Source organism: Athene cunicularia (assembly GCF_003259725.1).
Source record: "Athene cunicularia isolate RWA chromosome 4 unlocalized genomic scaffold, athCun1 chr4_part3, whole genome shotgun sequence".
Lineage (NCBI taxonomy): Eukaryota > Metazoa > Chordata > Aves > Strigiformes > Strigidae > Athene > Athene cunicularia.
Window position 1 is genome coordinate 12192584 of NW_020799100.1, and position 14218 is coordinate 12206801.

The 14218-nt window shown below is 63.1% G+C and overlaps 2 protein-coding genes across 4 annotated transcripts in view; both read right to left on the reverse strand.

Moving 5' to 3' along the window:
• Window positions 1-2941, reverse strand: part of SASH3 (SAM and SH3 domain containing 3) — a 5598-nt gene extending 2657 nt beyond the window's left edge. For 2 of the 3 annotated variants that reach the window (XM_026848585.1, XM_026848584.1), the window contains exons 1-2: window positions 2636-2795; window positions 239-334 (exon numbers count right to left, since the gene is read on the reverse strand). In XM_026848585.1, coding sequence (XP_026704386.1) covers window positions 239-334; window positions 2636-2689 — 150 coding nt within the window. In that variant the 5' untranslated portion in view covers window positions 2690-2795. Of the gene's footprint in view, window positions 1-238; window positions 335-2635 lie in introns of all 3 variants that reach the window. The other variant, XM_026848586.1, reaches the window with a different exon arrangement.
• A 633-nt stretch (window positions 2942-3574) lies between these two features.
• On the reverse strand, window positions 3575-9423 carry XPNPEP2 (X-prolyl aminopeptidase 2). The gene is made up of 21 exons (XM_026848792.1): window positions 9378-9423; window positions 8536-8609; window positions 8296-8406; window positions 8142-8205; window positions 7837-7941; window positions 7611-7697; window positions 7360-7506; window positions 7179-7280; window positions 6987-7068; window positions 6398-6593; window positions 6169-6258; window positions 5953-6062; window positions 5791-5868; window positions 5629-5700; window positions 5451-5511; window positions 5229-5298; window positions 5037-5141; window positions 4530-4589; window positions 4269-4345; window positions 4078-4176; window positions 3575-3784 (listed from the first exon to the last, which is right to left on the reverse strand). Exons 1-21 carry the CDS (start codon window positions 9421-9423, stop codon window positions 3575-3577), a joined length of 2046 nt encoding a protein of 681 aa, XP_026704593.1.
• Between the last annotated feature and the right edge of the window lie 4795 nt (window positions 9424-14218).

Here is a 14218-nt window from a genome sequence, read left to right on the forward strand (position 1 = left end):
GCAAATCTCAACTGTGTCACACAGGGCTGCAAGACTCCTTGAGGAGTAAGACCCCAAATTCTGCCAGTGCTGGAGCCCCTGGGGCTGCCCCACGGCAAGCGCATCACCAGTAGGACCAGGAGCTTGGGGCAACAGGCTCTGAAAATGGCTCTGCCCTGTAGAAAGGTGGTTCTAGGGGAGTTGGACATGGCAGCAGGTTCTGCCACCCCTGAGGAGGGGGGGAGGGCTGGGCACTCACGTTCTCCTCCAGGTTGAATTCCTTCTCGCTTGGCGCAGGGGAGCTGACTTTGGACTTGGCAAAGTCCTTGAAGCTGCTGGAACGCTGGAGGGAGAGCTGGGAGACAGAAAGGTGTGAGGGGTTCTCACTATGCCCCCCTGTCCCCGGTCCCACCCTCTCCACTGGCTGCTGGGCCCCTTGTCGAGCCAGAGCAGCCCCAGGGCGATGACAGTCAGCTGTGAGCAGCGCAGGATGGTGCTGTGCTGCTGTTGTGGGACGTGGGCTGGGCACTTGCCGGGAAAACATGGCGGGGATCTGCAAGGCAGCTGCTCCTCTCAGCACCCAAACGTGGGCATGCTGTGCCAGGTCAGCCCCTGAGCCAGGGATTTTTGGGAACAAGAGCAGAGTGGGACCCACCTTGTGCTGTCCTCCTCCTGTGGTGGCCGTGCCATGGGTTGGTCCCTCCCTTCCCTGCATGTCTGACAGCTAAAGGCTGTTTTCAGTGGCTGAGAGTACGAGTGCTGCTGTGCCTATGTCGCTGCCTTCATGTTCAGCTCCAGGCCCAGATGTTGCCCACGTTTTGTGCCTGCACGTCATCCCACAGCCCAGGGAGCACCTCCCCTGCCAGCAAGCTCAGTTCTGCCCTTGTGCCAAAGCCACCAAAGTGGATTTTGGATCTTAGTCCTAGTGCAACCCTCCATCACTGCCACTTCCAGTCTTCCCTGTGCCCCCCTGCCTGCTTCCCTGGCTCTCCTTCCCTTCTTTCTGTGTCCCACATAGGAAGGGATTCTCCGTACTGGGAGCACTCTCAGTGCCAGCCAACTGGGGTCCCTGCACGGCCTCGTGGTCCCAGATCTCCCTCATCCCTGGATGTCCAGCACCAGCCCTGCCGTGGGAGATGTGCTGGGGCTGGGCGAGCTCAGCTCCCAGCTGCCAGCGCGCTCGGAGCACACACCACAACACTCAGTCCTGCCTCGACCGCAAACGCAGCAGTTTCCTTTCTCGAGTCACTCTGCCTGCCCCAGGCTCCTGTTTGTGCTGGAGGCAGCTGAGGCCCTTCTCAGCCCCTGCACAGCCTGGCCCTGCTCAGGCACAGCCCCGTGCCTTCCCCCCCTCCTTCTCATTTTTATCGACTCGACCGAGCATCCTTTATTACTTGTTTTTGCTATTTTCTTATAAAGGGCTGGCTTGGATGAGGGAGACCCACCTCCATCCCCGCTGTGGCTTTACTAAGCAGGAGCAGCTCAGCTGGTGCATGTGTGTGGAGGCGATGCTGGCGATTTGCCTCACTCCCACTCCAGCACCCCTGAACCAACCAGACACGGGCAGCTTGAATCCCTTGTGTCTCCCCCTGCACCCTTGGGCTGAGACAACTTTGTGCCCTGTGCCCCTCTGCGGCCAGAAAAGCTCAGCATCGGCCCTTATCCCGGCGCTGGGGGTGCGAGAGCAGCTGTGGCAAGCCTGGCAGCGGGGGCTGTGGTGCTGGGGCAGCCAGGCCCCCCCGGGGAGGATGGCAGCAAGAGGGAAGTGAGAGCGGCGGCTGCAGCTGGGCAAGGGCAGGGGATGCCCACTGGGCTCCCTGGGCCACCCCCTGCACGGAGAGCGGGTGGATTCACCCAGATTTCCCCAGGGAGCTTCCCAGTACGGAGGAGCCGCCATGGCGTGTGGCTCTGCCGGGATGGCAGCCTGCCGTGGGCAGGACGAGGACACTAGGCACTGTCCCCCTGCTCTCGGTGACTCGCTGTTGCTGAAGACAGCTCACCAGGTCCTGGCAAGAGCTGAAGTACCTGCTGAGACCCTCTGGGAGGGGTGGCACGGGGTGGCACATGGCCCTGCTGCACCAGGGGCTCTCAAAAGGCCGCAGTGCCAGTAGCCGGTGCTGCTGGTGGCTCCCAGCACTCGGTGCGGTGCTACCGGAGGAAGCAGCCAACACAGTGATGGAGCTGCAGCCTGGCGCTGCCACAACCGCAAACACCTTGCTGTGTGGGCCGTGCTGGGAGCTGCGCACCCCGCGCCGCGGCCCTACCCCTGCTCCGACAGGAAGCGGCAGGCGGCTGCCCACGCTGTGGGGAGCCCGTGGGGAAGGGGCGCCGCTGCCCCCCACCCCAGCAGAGCCCCACGGGTCCCACTGGCACCCTGGATGAACCCTGGGGTCTGTGCATCCCGGCCACCCGTCCCACTGGGCTGCAAGACAGGGTGGGAGCACGGTGTGGGATGAGGCCAGGACCATGGGCCAGCGCGGCCGTGGTGGCAGGGACTGACTGTGGGCAGTGCTGCCCCCAAGCCCCATGGGGCTGTGCCCCACAGCTGCCCCAGCCCCTCGACACCAGTGCCCCCCCCACTCAGCATCCTGTGGGCCACCCAGGCTTGGCCGGTGCTGGGTGTGCAGGGACACACATGGGTGCCAATGGCGCTCACCTTCTTGTGTCCGGACTCCTTCTCACTGGCGTTGGAGGGCTTGCGGCGCAGCATGATGCTGGGGCCCGGTGGCAAGGGTGCAGCGTTTGGGCAGCGCCTGGCACGGTACGCACCGAAGCACCGGCACCGAGGCCGGGAAGCGCACAGGAAGCCGGCGGTCACATGAGAGGTGCTTGCAGCGGCGCGGTTCAGGGTGGCTGGCGGGTGCACAGGCTGGGGCAGGAGGAAGGAAACCCTCCACGAAGCTGCTGCCCTGCCCAAGGCCCCCGGGGCGAGGATGTCTGCCTGCACCCTGCCAGCCCTCAGTGATGCTGCTGCCCCTCAGCAATGCTGCTGGTGGGCACCATGTCCCCTCACCATGCAAAGGACAAAGATCCCCAACCCCTCTGCTGTGCCCACTTGTTCTCCTGGCCAGCACGATGGCCAAGCCCTCTGTATGACTTGTTCTGGGGTGTCCCCTGCATCCACAGGTCCTCCTGGCTGGGCATCAAGCCTGTCTGGGACATGCACATCAGCACCCGGCCATTGGCACCCGTAGGGCAGCAGGGATGGACCTGGATGGGCTGGCTCCCCTCCATCCTCTTGCTTTGGTCCCCCCATCTCTGTTTCCAAGAATTAAAACCCACCCTGCCTCCTTGCTGCTCATGCTGATTTGGCTGCCCAAGGGCAGGGCAGATGGCATGGGTTGGATGACATGTGTGGGGCCAGCGGCCACGTAGGGCCAGACCCCAGTCCCAAACCAGCCAGCAAGGTGGGGGGCAGGCTGGCAGCACACTGGGCTGCCGCAGCAGGGCACAGCAGCACACAGGCACCCGCCAGCCTTGCTCATGTTTAATCACAACCGAGCAAATAGGAAACAAAAAAATAGGGAAGTGAGTGGCGGGGAGAAGAAACGGCTGCAGCAGGGAGGGGGCTGGCACAGGCCCGGCTGGCACAGGGTCAGGCCTGCAGCCCGGTGAGCAGCACGGCGAGGAGGGAGATGAGGGTGCCCAGGATGGTGGTGGCGGTGGTGGTGGTGGCGGCACTGCCCAGCGGGAAGGGCTCAGTATTCCTCTGCAGCCAGAGGTACTCCTCCTCCAGCCGCTGTCGCTGCAGCTCTGGCCCCACACGCGCCCGGATGGTCTCGTAGTAGGTGTTCAGGTACCGGATCTGCAGCCAGGCACCGCGGGGGGCTGCAGGGGGGCTGCCCTGGTGGCCTGTCCCCCCCCCCACCACACACACACCCCTTGGCCCCTGTTGGCCCTCCCCATCCTGCTATCCCACACTCCGGTCACTGGTCCTGTCTGCAGACCCTGTTGCCCCTCTCCATCCAAGCATCCATCCCTACCCCAACCTCAAGCCACAGTCCTGGTTTCCTGCTACATCCATCCCCCCAGACCCCTTCTTTGCTCTCCCCATACCCCATGCCCCTGCTGTCCCTCCCTGCCTCGAGCACCCTGTACCTGCTCTGGTGACAGGAGGCTGAGGTTGATGAGGTTGCGGTCGTAGGGTACCAGGGACACCACCTCGAAGGTCAGGAAGGGCTCTTCTCTGCTCTGGTGCTGCCACAGGTGACATTGGTGTCCCCAGCCCTGGCTTGGTGCAGCCCCCCTGGCGCTGTGCCACCCCTGCCAGCCCAGCCCCACTGCACTACCTTAGTCTGTGCATTCACCACGAGAGCGACGTCCTCAATGCGGATCCCAAATTCGCCGTCGCGGTAGTACCCAGGCTCTGGGGGCCGGGAAGGAGCCTTGTGAGTCCCAAGCCCCAGAAACTCCCCACGCCACCCCAGAGAGGCCAGATCTTGCCCCTGAGTTGGTCCAAGAGCTGGACGCCTCCTGCCCTGGCTGGGCTCTGCAGCTCAGGGACATCCCTGAGAGCCCAAGGCACCGGCTGGGGGGGTGGGCATGCGTACCGATGGAGGTGAACATGCCGGCTGCCAGTGGCACATTGTTGGACTGGAAGCCCACGGGCCCTGCAGGGGACATGGGGTGGGTTACAGCTCCTGGGGACGGCATGTGCTGCAGGGACACCCTGACAAGGGCCACGGTGTCACACTGGTGAGAACCATGTGGCCACCACAGCATGGACTGTGGGGCCACCACAGCAAGGACCACTGGATCATCCCAGCAAGGACCATGGGACCACCTCGGCAAGGACTGTGGGGCCACCCCAGCAAGGACCACAGGGCCACCCTGCTAAGGACTATGGAGCCACCCTGTTAAGGACCATGGGGCCAAACCAGTAAGGACTGCAGGGTCACCCTGGCAAGGACTGCAGCACTCTGCAGGTAGGGGACACCTGCCCACAGCAAGAGGCTCAGCTGGGCTATGACAAGCCCCAGATGAGCCCCTGTCCTTGACCCCGTCCCCTGCAGCTCAGCCTGTGTCCCCAGCGCTGCTGCCGGTACCGCAGCACCTACACTCGTGGACTGAGAGGAAGTTGCCGATGCCGTGGCCGGTCCCGTGGCCGTAGTTGAGTCCCACGTCCCAGAGTGCCCGACGGGCAAAAGATTCCACCGTTCTCCCTGGAGAATGATGAGGTGGGATGGGGGCCAGTGAGTCAATAAGGCCCCCCCTCCCTCCTCTTCCTCCTCCTCAGGCTCAGCACCCACCTGCCGTGTTGGGTGGGAAGACAAGGCGGGACAGGTCAATGTTGCCCATCAGCACACGCGTGTAGGCTTCCTATGAGGGGCATGGCAGAGGGCTAGGAGTGATGATGTCCAGACAGCCCCCCCCCAGCACATCCATCCCTGGCTGGGACCTCGGTGCTGAATGCTGCAGCGGGGTGCTGGGCATGGCAGGGGGGTGTTGGCTGGCATGGGAGGGGCTGGTACCTTCTGGAACGGGGTTGGCACACCCCAGTGCACAGTCCGTGTGATGTCTGTTGTCCCGTCCCTGCAAAGGGGGAACATGAACAGGGGCAGTGCAGCCCCAGCACTGGCTTTGGGCCATGGGGAGGGGATGAGGGGCTGTGCAGTGCTGGGGGGAGGATCTGCATTAAGGGCTACGCACAGATATTGCCCTCCGGTGTCCAGAAGGTACATCTCGTCCACAGACAGCTTCCGGCTGCTCCCGTTGGAGGGGCTGTGAGGGGAGGGGGGTGGTCAGGGCCCAACCAGCCTCCAGCTGCTCCTCCCCACCACCGCTGCTGGCTTGGCTAGGGCTGAGCCGTACCTATAGTGAGCCAGTGCCGCGTTGAGCCCACTAGCGGAGATGGACTGGAAGCTGGGCCCGCGGTTGTGCTCCTGGGCCCTGGAAGGCAGCAGAGAAGGAGATGCTGGGGGTCTCCAGCTGTCCTACACTGGGTGTGTGTGGGGATGTGGTGACAGCACTGACTGGCGGAGTGTGTCGATGTGCTGTGCTCCCAAAAACTCGTCCACCTGCCCCTGAGGGACCATCTTCTCCAGCCACAGCAGGTACTGGATGACAGCCACCGCGTCCCGAACCTGGGGGTGGCCCAGCGGCATCAGGGGAGGGGAGATGTCAGCACCTCCCTTCCCTCAGCTGCTCCCTACTTCTTCTCAGGGCTGCGGGGACAGTGAAAGCCCTTACGTGAGCAGCTCGCAGCAGCTCCTGCTCCTTGGGGTTTTTCACAGCCTTGGCCAGCATGACAGGGGAGTAGCTGTCCTCCAGCCGCTTCTCCTGCAAGGGCAGGCTGGAGGTGGCACAGCCAGCCACCCCCTTGTGCCCCAGGGATGGCACATCCCGTGGTCCCCAAGCCCAGCAGGACACACGTCACCCACGGCCGGACTCAGCATCGTGGTCAGCAGTAGTGCCGCACCTGGGGGATGACCCCATAGAGGCCATAGGTGGTGTACTTGGTGCCCAGCCAGATGGTGACGTTGCCCTGGGCGTAGCGGTGGAGGTAGGTACGTGTCTGCCCGTACTCCTGCAGCTCCACGCACAGCGGCCCGGGGCAGCCAGCCCGCAGGGACTGACGTGCCGCCGCTGACAGCCGCAGCTCGTCCACGAACAGGCTGGGGAAGGATGCAGGATGGGGTGGGCACAGCCCAAAGTGGCTGTCCTCCCCGAGCCTGGCCATGTGGGGCATGCTGGCAGAGAGGAGGGGGCTGGGGGGCTCAGAGGGGATGTTGGGCTGTGAACAGGATTTGGCCTTGGGCTGCACTCCCCAGGATTCAGAGGGTGCTGCACCCCAGTGTGGGCTGGATGGGAAGGGGCTGGACCTGGGGAAAATGTGGGGCTTGGAGGGGGCTCACAATGGGGCTGCGCACTGCAGGTTGTGATGGGCTCGGGGAAGGGGGGGGGAAGCTGGGCCAGGGGAGGGTGCTGTGGGTGCTGGCCCTGGAAAGGAAGGAGGGTGGGTGCTGAGCCCTGTCCGTGCCCCTTGCCAACAGAGAGATGCTGCCCACCTTATGCTGGTGTTGGTCAGCAGGGTGTAGGAGTAGAAGACAGGATTGTAGGGGATGTCATGTCCACGGAGATTGAAGAGCCCTGCCGGAACGAGACCAAGCCTGTGCCTCTCAACTGCCCTCCCACCCCCAGGTCTCAGAGCCCATGACACCCACCGCCACAGCACCCACCACGGCACCGCGACTACTCACAGGCCGTCTCCTCCAGCCCTGACAGCAGCACAGCCGTGGGGCGTCGAACGTGCTGCTCCATCTGCTGCCGGATCCCAGCCACCTTCTCCTGCCAGCTGCTCCCTGGGAGGGGGGCAAATGGTCTGCTCAGCTCAGAGACCACCACAGCTCCCAGCAGCCTTGGGGAGGATGGCGGTCGTACCTGTGAATGCTGCTGGGAGGGTGTAGATCTCACTGGAGGCTGGAGGGGGTCTCTGGTCACCCCACACTTGATCCACAAGGTTATTCTCGATGGGGAGCAGGGTCCTGCCAGAGCCGTGAAGAGCCTGGCTGTAGCTGTTCCATGTGTCTGAGGGAGGGGAAGCAGCCCACAGTTGGGGGCACCCAGTAAATCCACACTGGGGAACTGCCCTCACGTCAGACAGGGTCACCCCATCTGACGGCTGACCCTACCAATGGAGAAGAGGAAGGGGTCCAAGCTGATGTTTCCCCCGACAGGAACCGCCTTCAGGATCCACAGCCCAATGGATTCAATCCAGGCTGCAGGAGAGACCTGGGTGGCACTATGAGGGCAAACCACCTCCGGGCCCATGTTGAGCCCAGATGAGGCCGTGGCTGGGGTTGGGAGGGTCCTGGGGGCAGGGGGAGGCAGCAGTCCCCCAGCCTGCCCCCCACTGACTTGTCCTCTGCAGCTCCCAGTTGCAGTCCAGCTGCCGCTCTGCCTGGGTCCAGTAACGGCTGTCAGTCCATAGGGCAGCCTTGTCCTGTGTCACCACACTGGTGCCTGGAACAGGAGTGAGGGCTCAGAGGTCACCTCTTCCCCCTCTCCAGGGAGTCAGCGGGGACCCCCAGGGATCCCCAGCCCGACCTCCTGTGTGGAGCAGGACCATGCCCTGCCCTGAGGATCCACAAGGATGAGGACCAGCAGGCAGCTGGGTGCTGGCCCCCTGAGCAGAGACCCCAGGGTGGTGAGGATGCTCTCACCCGCAGAGCCAGTGAAGCCAGTCAGCCAGCCCAGCCGGGAATCCCGCTCGGCGATGTACTCGCTCTGGAGCCAAGGATGGAGCCATGAGAGGTGGCCATGGGCACCGGCCAGGGAGCTGGTCCCCGGGGGGGTGCAGGCAGGCTGCTGCCTTACCATGTGGGCATCCGTGGAGGGCACGATGTAAGCATAGACTCTGTGGGCTCGCATGATATCCCGCAGAGCGGCGAGCCGTGCCGTTGTGTTGACAGCCGTAGGGGGCAGGTACTGGTGGCACAAGTGGACATGTGCTGGGAGAGGGGGACGGGACACCAACCACAGTGGTGGGGCTGGGGAGGGGGTGACCCAATGCGGGGTGTCCCAGGAACGGGGAGTGCTAGGAACGGCGGGGCTCACCGGTGGGTCCATGGAGCAGTCCCGGATGTCAGTCGTGGCGGAGGCAGCCTGTGGTGGCCGGTCTGCGGCACAGCCTGGGGACACAGGGACACCCTGGAGCCTCAGGCTGCATCCAGGGGCCAGGCTGGTCCCTTGCTCCAGCCCAGAGCCAGCACTGAGGCAGTTGTGACCCTCATCCCCGGTCCCAAACACCGAGCCAGCCCAGCTTTGGGGCTTTTTGCAATCTGGGCATGGCCAGTGCCCGAGGCATGCCTGGGGATGGGCCCTGGGGGTGTGGTGGGATCTTCACGAGAGGCAGCCAGTGCCCACCGTGACCAGGAACTGGGCAGGGGGTTCGCAGAAGCCAGCCCTGAGCATCCCTGATGCTGGTGCTGCTGGAGGACCTGGTCGGCAGCCAGGGTGGTGTCCCGGACAGACCTGGCCTCACCCTGGTGCCACTCTGTGTCTGGTACCACCACTGGCGCCACTGCAGTCTGCAGGCAGGGACATGGTTCTTCATCTCAGGCCAAGGGCACCAGGCTCGGGCCCATGGGGCAATGGGGGGATGGGTCACCCTTAGCATGGTCCTTAATCATCACCTCCAGCTTGTCCCTGGGGTCAGGCAGGCAGGATTAGCCCCTCTCCACAGCCCAGCCTCCTGCCCAGGGCAGCGGGCTGCAGCAGCAGAGCAGCCCTGGCTGCCTAAGCGAAACCCACCCTTGCTTCACCCAAATGTGTGGTTCAGACTGCTGCACAACACCCCTACATCCTCGTGCTGGGACCAGCCCGGTTCCCGGGGGTGCCAGGTTGTGTCGTCGCCTGGCGAGCCCACCCCACCTCCCAGCCCAGCCCCTCCGACATACCGTGGAGCAGGAGCACCCAGGCTGCGATCCACCGTGGGGGGTGCATGGCTTGGGGGGGCCCAGCAGAATGGGGAGTGGAGGGGACCTTTCCTCAGTGCCTTGGGTGACAGGTCCTTCCTCTTGTGCCTTTGCCCCAGGGGCTGAGGGATGCTGAATGAGAGAGCTAAGGATAGAAACGGGAGTGGTGGTTGTTGTCCTATGCATTGGAAGGGAATCCTGCTGCTAAATAGAAGTAAACAGCAAAATCAGCACAAAGTCCAAAGATCCTCCCGGAGCAGAGGTGGGGCTGTGCCAGCACAGCCTGGCACGTCCCAGCTGCCCGGGGCTAAAAACAGGCAAGAAGGGGCTGCAGGGTGCTCTGCTCCCCTGTGCCTCTCTGGAAACCTCTATCCCCCGGAGCCACGGAGAGCTGACACGGGGCCCTCGGGGTGAGGGTGCCGGGGTGGGGGGCCGTGCTGCGGGGTGTCTCCCCGAGCCAGCCCTCCTCTCCAGGACACGGAGTGGGGCAGAGCATCTTCCTGGTCCCCGCCGTGGCGGTCCCCACCTCAGCACTCAGTGGCACCCCCAAGGCTGGGCCTGGCTGAGACTGGTGATGGGGGTTGGGCGCACCCCACAGCAGCTGCTAAACATTACAGCTGTCACAGGGAGGCAAAAATGCCCTTCCTCCCCTGGGGCCTTAACTGAGTGAGCAGGGCTGGAAGCAACCAGAGTACCGATGAAACCCCCAGCCCAGCCTTTGGCTCCTGCAGATGGCTGTGTGTCGGTAACACACGATTTTGCAACCCGTGGCCACAACTGGACCCCTAATTTATTTTACCTGGCTGTTGTTCTACTGCGACTTTAGTAATGGGGGTCGACAATCTCGCACCGACCGTTTTTTTGTTCCAGGGAAAAGCTCATCAGCACCGAGGACCTCATCAGAGCCCCTGCTGAGTGCTGAGCTCCCCAGGGATGCCTGTGGGCAGTGCCAGGGCAAATCGGGACAAGGAGGGGATGGGAGAGGAGCAAAGGACAGCACAGGCAGCACCGTGGCTGTGGGTCCCATGTGCCTGCAGATGCTTTGGGCTGCATGAGAGGTGGTGGTGTGGGAAAACCCCGAGTGCTCTGGGGAGGGAAGAGGTTTTGTTGGGTCTCCCTGGCCTGAGGAAAGATGGCTGGGGGCACCAAAAATCCAGTCACAGGTCCCCCGTTAACTGCAGAAGGAGCAGAGGTGGATGCTGCTGCCGGTCCTGCCTGCTCTGCCCAGACCCTGCCTGTGGGAGCGGATGGATCCCTCAGGACATGGAGATGATGTCTGAACAGAGTGTGGAGGGATGAGGCCACAGCACTCGTGGTGCTAGCATCCCAGCTTTTAGCTGGTGTGACTATACAGAAAAGGAACTGGGCTTTGGAGAGACAGAGCTGAACCTCTAGCATGTGGGTACGGGTTTCTGGGGAGAAGGAATGCACGTGAGGCCTTGAAAGTAAGCACGGGGTAACTTCAGCGCTAGAAAGAGCACATGGTCCTGCTAATGGAGTAACAGGAATAATAAATTCAGAGTGCATTGGTGGGCTGGGTTGGAAATGCTGGCAAAGGAGACAACGGCAATATTTTGGCATTGAGCAGCCTTATGTGATCAGAGACACGTTTGGCAGCAGTGGGAGGGGAGCGTGATGGTGGTGAACAGACGGAGCTAAGCCGTGCAGGCCAGGTACCAGCCCCTGCCCACAGCCCGGGCCCAGGGCTTGGGGGCCAGCAGCCACCTCTGGGGGCTGCGCTCGGACCCATTCTGCAGGAAAAGCCCTCTGGATGTGCCCTTTGTCCCACGAAGCCTGCGAGCTCCGGACTGCTGCAGCATCTGCCTTGCTAAAAAAGCTCATTATGTTAGTCATAATGAGCCTTGACCCCAAAGCCTATCACTTTTATTGCACATGTATTTCCTCTTACTGGTTTAATGACTTCTTACTGAAGAGAAAGGCTGGCTGAAGGACAGAGCTGTTGGCAGGCAGCAGAGGTGTCTATCCTCTGGTCAGACACGGATCTTCAGGGGAGGATGCACATCCTCACTCAGGACAGGGGTACCTGGAGGAGTCCCTTCTGGAGACCGGCTCATCACAGACCATGAAGTTCCTTTTCCACCGGCTGGGATGTCTCATGGACCTTCTGCACCCCAGGGTGGGCACAGCATCACAGTCAGAGCCTGGCGACTGTTGGATGGCCCTGGATCTCTGTCTGAGTGTGCAGCCAGCTGTGTGTCACACACACACACATTTGGAGGAGGGTAAAACGGGACCGCGTGAGGCGTGGGGCAGGGATGGGAGGCGTGCTGAGAGCAAACCCTGGGAGAAGGGTGGAAGGACCTTGCTGTCATTGCAGCAGGGTTTTGTGCCTGGTGGCTTGCACAGCAGGATGCAAGATGCAGGAGATCTGGTAGGTCCTACAGTAAATGAACAAACAAGATGGTTTACAAAAAAACCCTCCTTGAGAATATAAGAGGTCCTTCAGGAAACCTGGGCAGAAATCAATCCCTGTGTCCCCCAGAGAGATGGGTAGGGAGGAAGCCCTGCCCGGCTGGCTCCTGGGCCCTGCAGGGTGCCTGACACCCTTCTGTTGCCCCTGGACCTGCCCTCCTCCTCAGCAGCCTCTCTGCCCGGCCAGACCCCTCTCCTGGGACCGTCTCTAGCACTGGCTGTGGGTCCTTGCACCAGCTCACACGAGGTCTCTGCTCCCCCTGCACGGCATGGCCACGAGGCTGGATACAGAGGTGGGAGCCTTGGACCCGCTCGGAGATGCTGCCTCTTCCCAGCAGCACTGCATGGCCCACTGCACAACCAGTTTTTACTTTTAATAAAAATTTGTTGTGGCGGCAGCTCTGTGGTGTCCTCTGAGGTCCTTGAACAGCCATGGAAATCTGCCCTCGGCCCCAGGGCAGTGGAAATGGCAGCACTTAGGGAACTGGCACAGGCTGTCTCTCCGGATGATGGGATTTGGGGTGACCAGTCTTGTCTCCCAGCATGGAGAAGTTCACAGTGCCAAGACAGCAAGGACGGGGGAAACTCACCGGGTGATGGGCTGCAGGTGGGACCAGCTGCCACAGCACTAGGACACACACCACGGCCCCTTGGCCACTCCCTTGTCCCAACCTCATCCCCCAGGCTCCAGCCCTGCTTCTGCTGGCATGAGCCCGTCAGCCGGCTCTAGGGGCTGGGGCACGTGGTTGCCACCAGGGACAGGGACGGTGTGGGCAGGGACAGGGACACGGGGCTCAGGGTGCTGTGCCCTGGCACCCTCCTGGGGCTGGTGGCCAGCCCCGCTGCGGTGAGGGGCCAGCCCCTCTTGGGGCGCAGCATGCCCAGGGGGGTGTCCGGCTGTGCCGCTGCCGGGGCTGTCTGTCTGTTCCATGTGGTGACTGTCCGGCTGTGTCACCGCAGCGACTGTCTGGTTGTGTCACGCCGCGACGGTCCAGCTGTCACTGGGATCCTGCTCACCACGAGGTGGCACCAGGACTGCGCTGTGGAGCCGCACAGACCCCTGTCACCCCCGTCCTTCTGTCCTGTCCTCCTGTCCCTGGCTCCTGTCCCTCTGTCCCCTGCCCACCCACCCGGTCCTGCCGCAGCTCCAGCGCAATGCGGGGACCAGCAGCAACAGAGCCTGGTGGTTCTGTCACCATTCTGTCTCTGTCTGCCGGCAGGCTGAGACCTGGCACACTCATGTCACAGATGCTCTCAGGCTGCCTGTGCCTGGCATCACCCTCCGGTCCTCGCTCAGAGGAGCCCAGGAGGGAGGTGCTAGGGGGTCCCCAGTAGCCCCAGCACGGGCAGGACGTGGATGGGGACTGGGGAATACACACAGGGTGATGCCAAAGCTGCCTGTAATTGTTATGGCAACAAAAGTTTCTCAAGGATGTGTGACACGGTTGCTGTGGTGACGGTCAGGCAGCGGTTTGCTGCCATCCTGCTAATTAGTGAAACGGGCTAATGGTGCTTCCATCCTCCCTGCCTGGTCCCTGCCCAGTGCCAGGGTGGGGGCTGTGCCCACGGCAGTGCACAACCCCCTGTCCTCCACCACCCTGCCTGCCGGCCACCCCTCACCACACAGCTGCACACCCTGTACCACAAGGTCCCCGTGGTGACAGGGGTGTTCCCCCACCCCCTTATTCCCAATCTCTGAGCTCGACCCTGCAATGCCATCCCTGATGTCACCCCCCCCACACCACATCCAAGAGATGGGGCTGAGGCTGGCCTGGCCTTTCCCCATGGCTACAGCCTCAGCGTGAGCCCTGTGCCTGCACATTCCTCCTCCTCCTCCTCGCCCAGCATGGAGAGGGTGGCAGCGGCTCTCCCTGGGGACCCCCAGGGCCGCGTGCCGCTCCGAGCAAGCCAGTGTCAACAGGACGAAGCTCATCGGCGTGTCCGGTGGGGCCCTTCCCTCCCGCGGGAGGTTTCCTCGAAGACGGGCCGGAGGAAGGCTTTGGGGGGACATCCTCCCTTTGTGGGCTATTGTTGGCCTTCCGTCACCTGCAGAGGCCGTGGGGTGACTCAGGCCGGGGTGACGCGCCCGGCAAACAGGACGCGGGCCGGGGAAGGAGGGAGGGTGTGCGCGGCCGCAGGAATGCGGAAGCGAGCAGTGGCACGGGGATGCTGTGACAATCCCTTGCGAAGGCAGGGCCTGCCTGCCCCTGCCTGCCCTGAAGCCCAGCAGGTGATGTGTGCCCGGGGTGGGGGGCAGACCATGGGGGTCCCCGCTGCACCCCAGAGCCTGGCAGCTGGCCTGCAGCGATGGGCCTCCATCTCCTGGATGCCATGAGCTGGGCACCCCTCGCCCCTGCTCCCCACCCTGTAGCCCCTCTTACCTGTCTCTT

Coding starts and splice junctions, on each gene's coding strand:
- XPNPEP2 (XM_026848792.1), bottom strand. CDS start 9,423: ATGCACCCCCCACGGTGGATCGCAGCCTGGGTGCTCCTGCTCCACG. Junction 7,507..7,610: donor CCCCTTCCTCTTCTCCATTG/GTAGGGTCAGCC, acceptor CCCCTCCCTCAG/ACACATGGAACAGCTACAGC. Junction 7,069..7,178: donor AGGGCTGGAGGAGACGGCCT/GTGAGTAGTCGC, acceptor TCGTTCCGGCAG/GGCTCTTCAATCTCCGTGGA.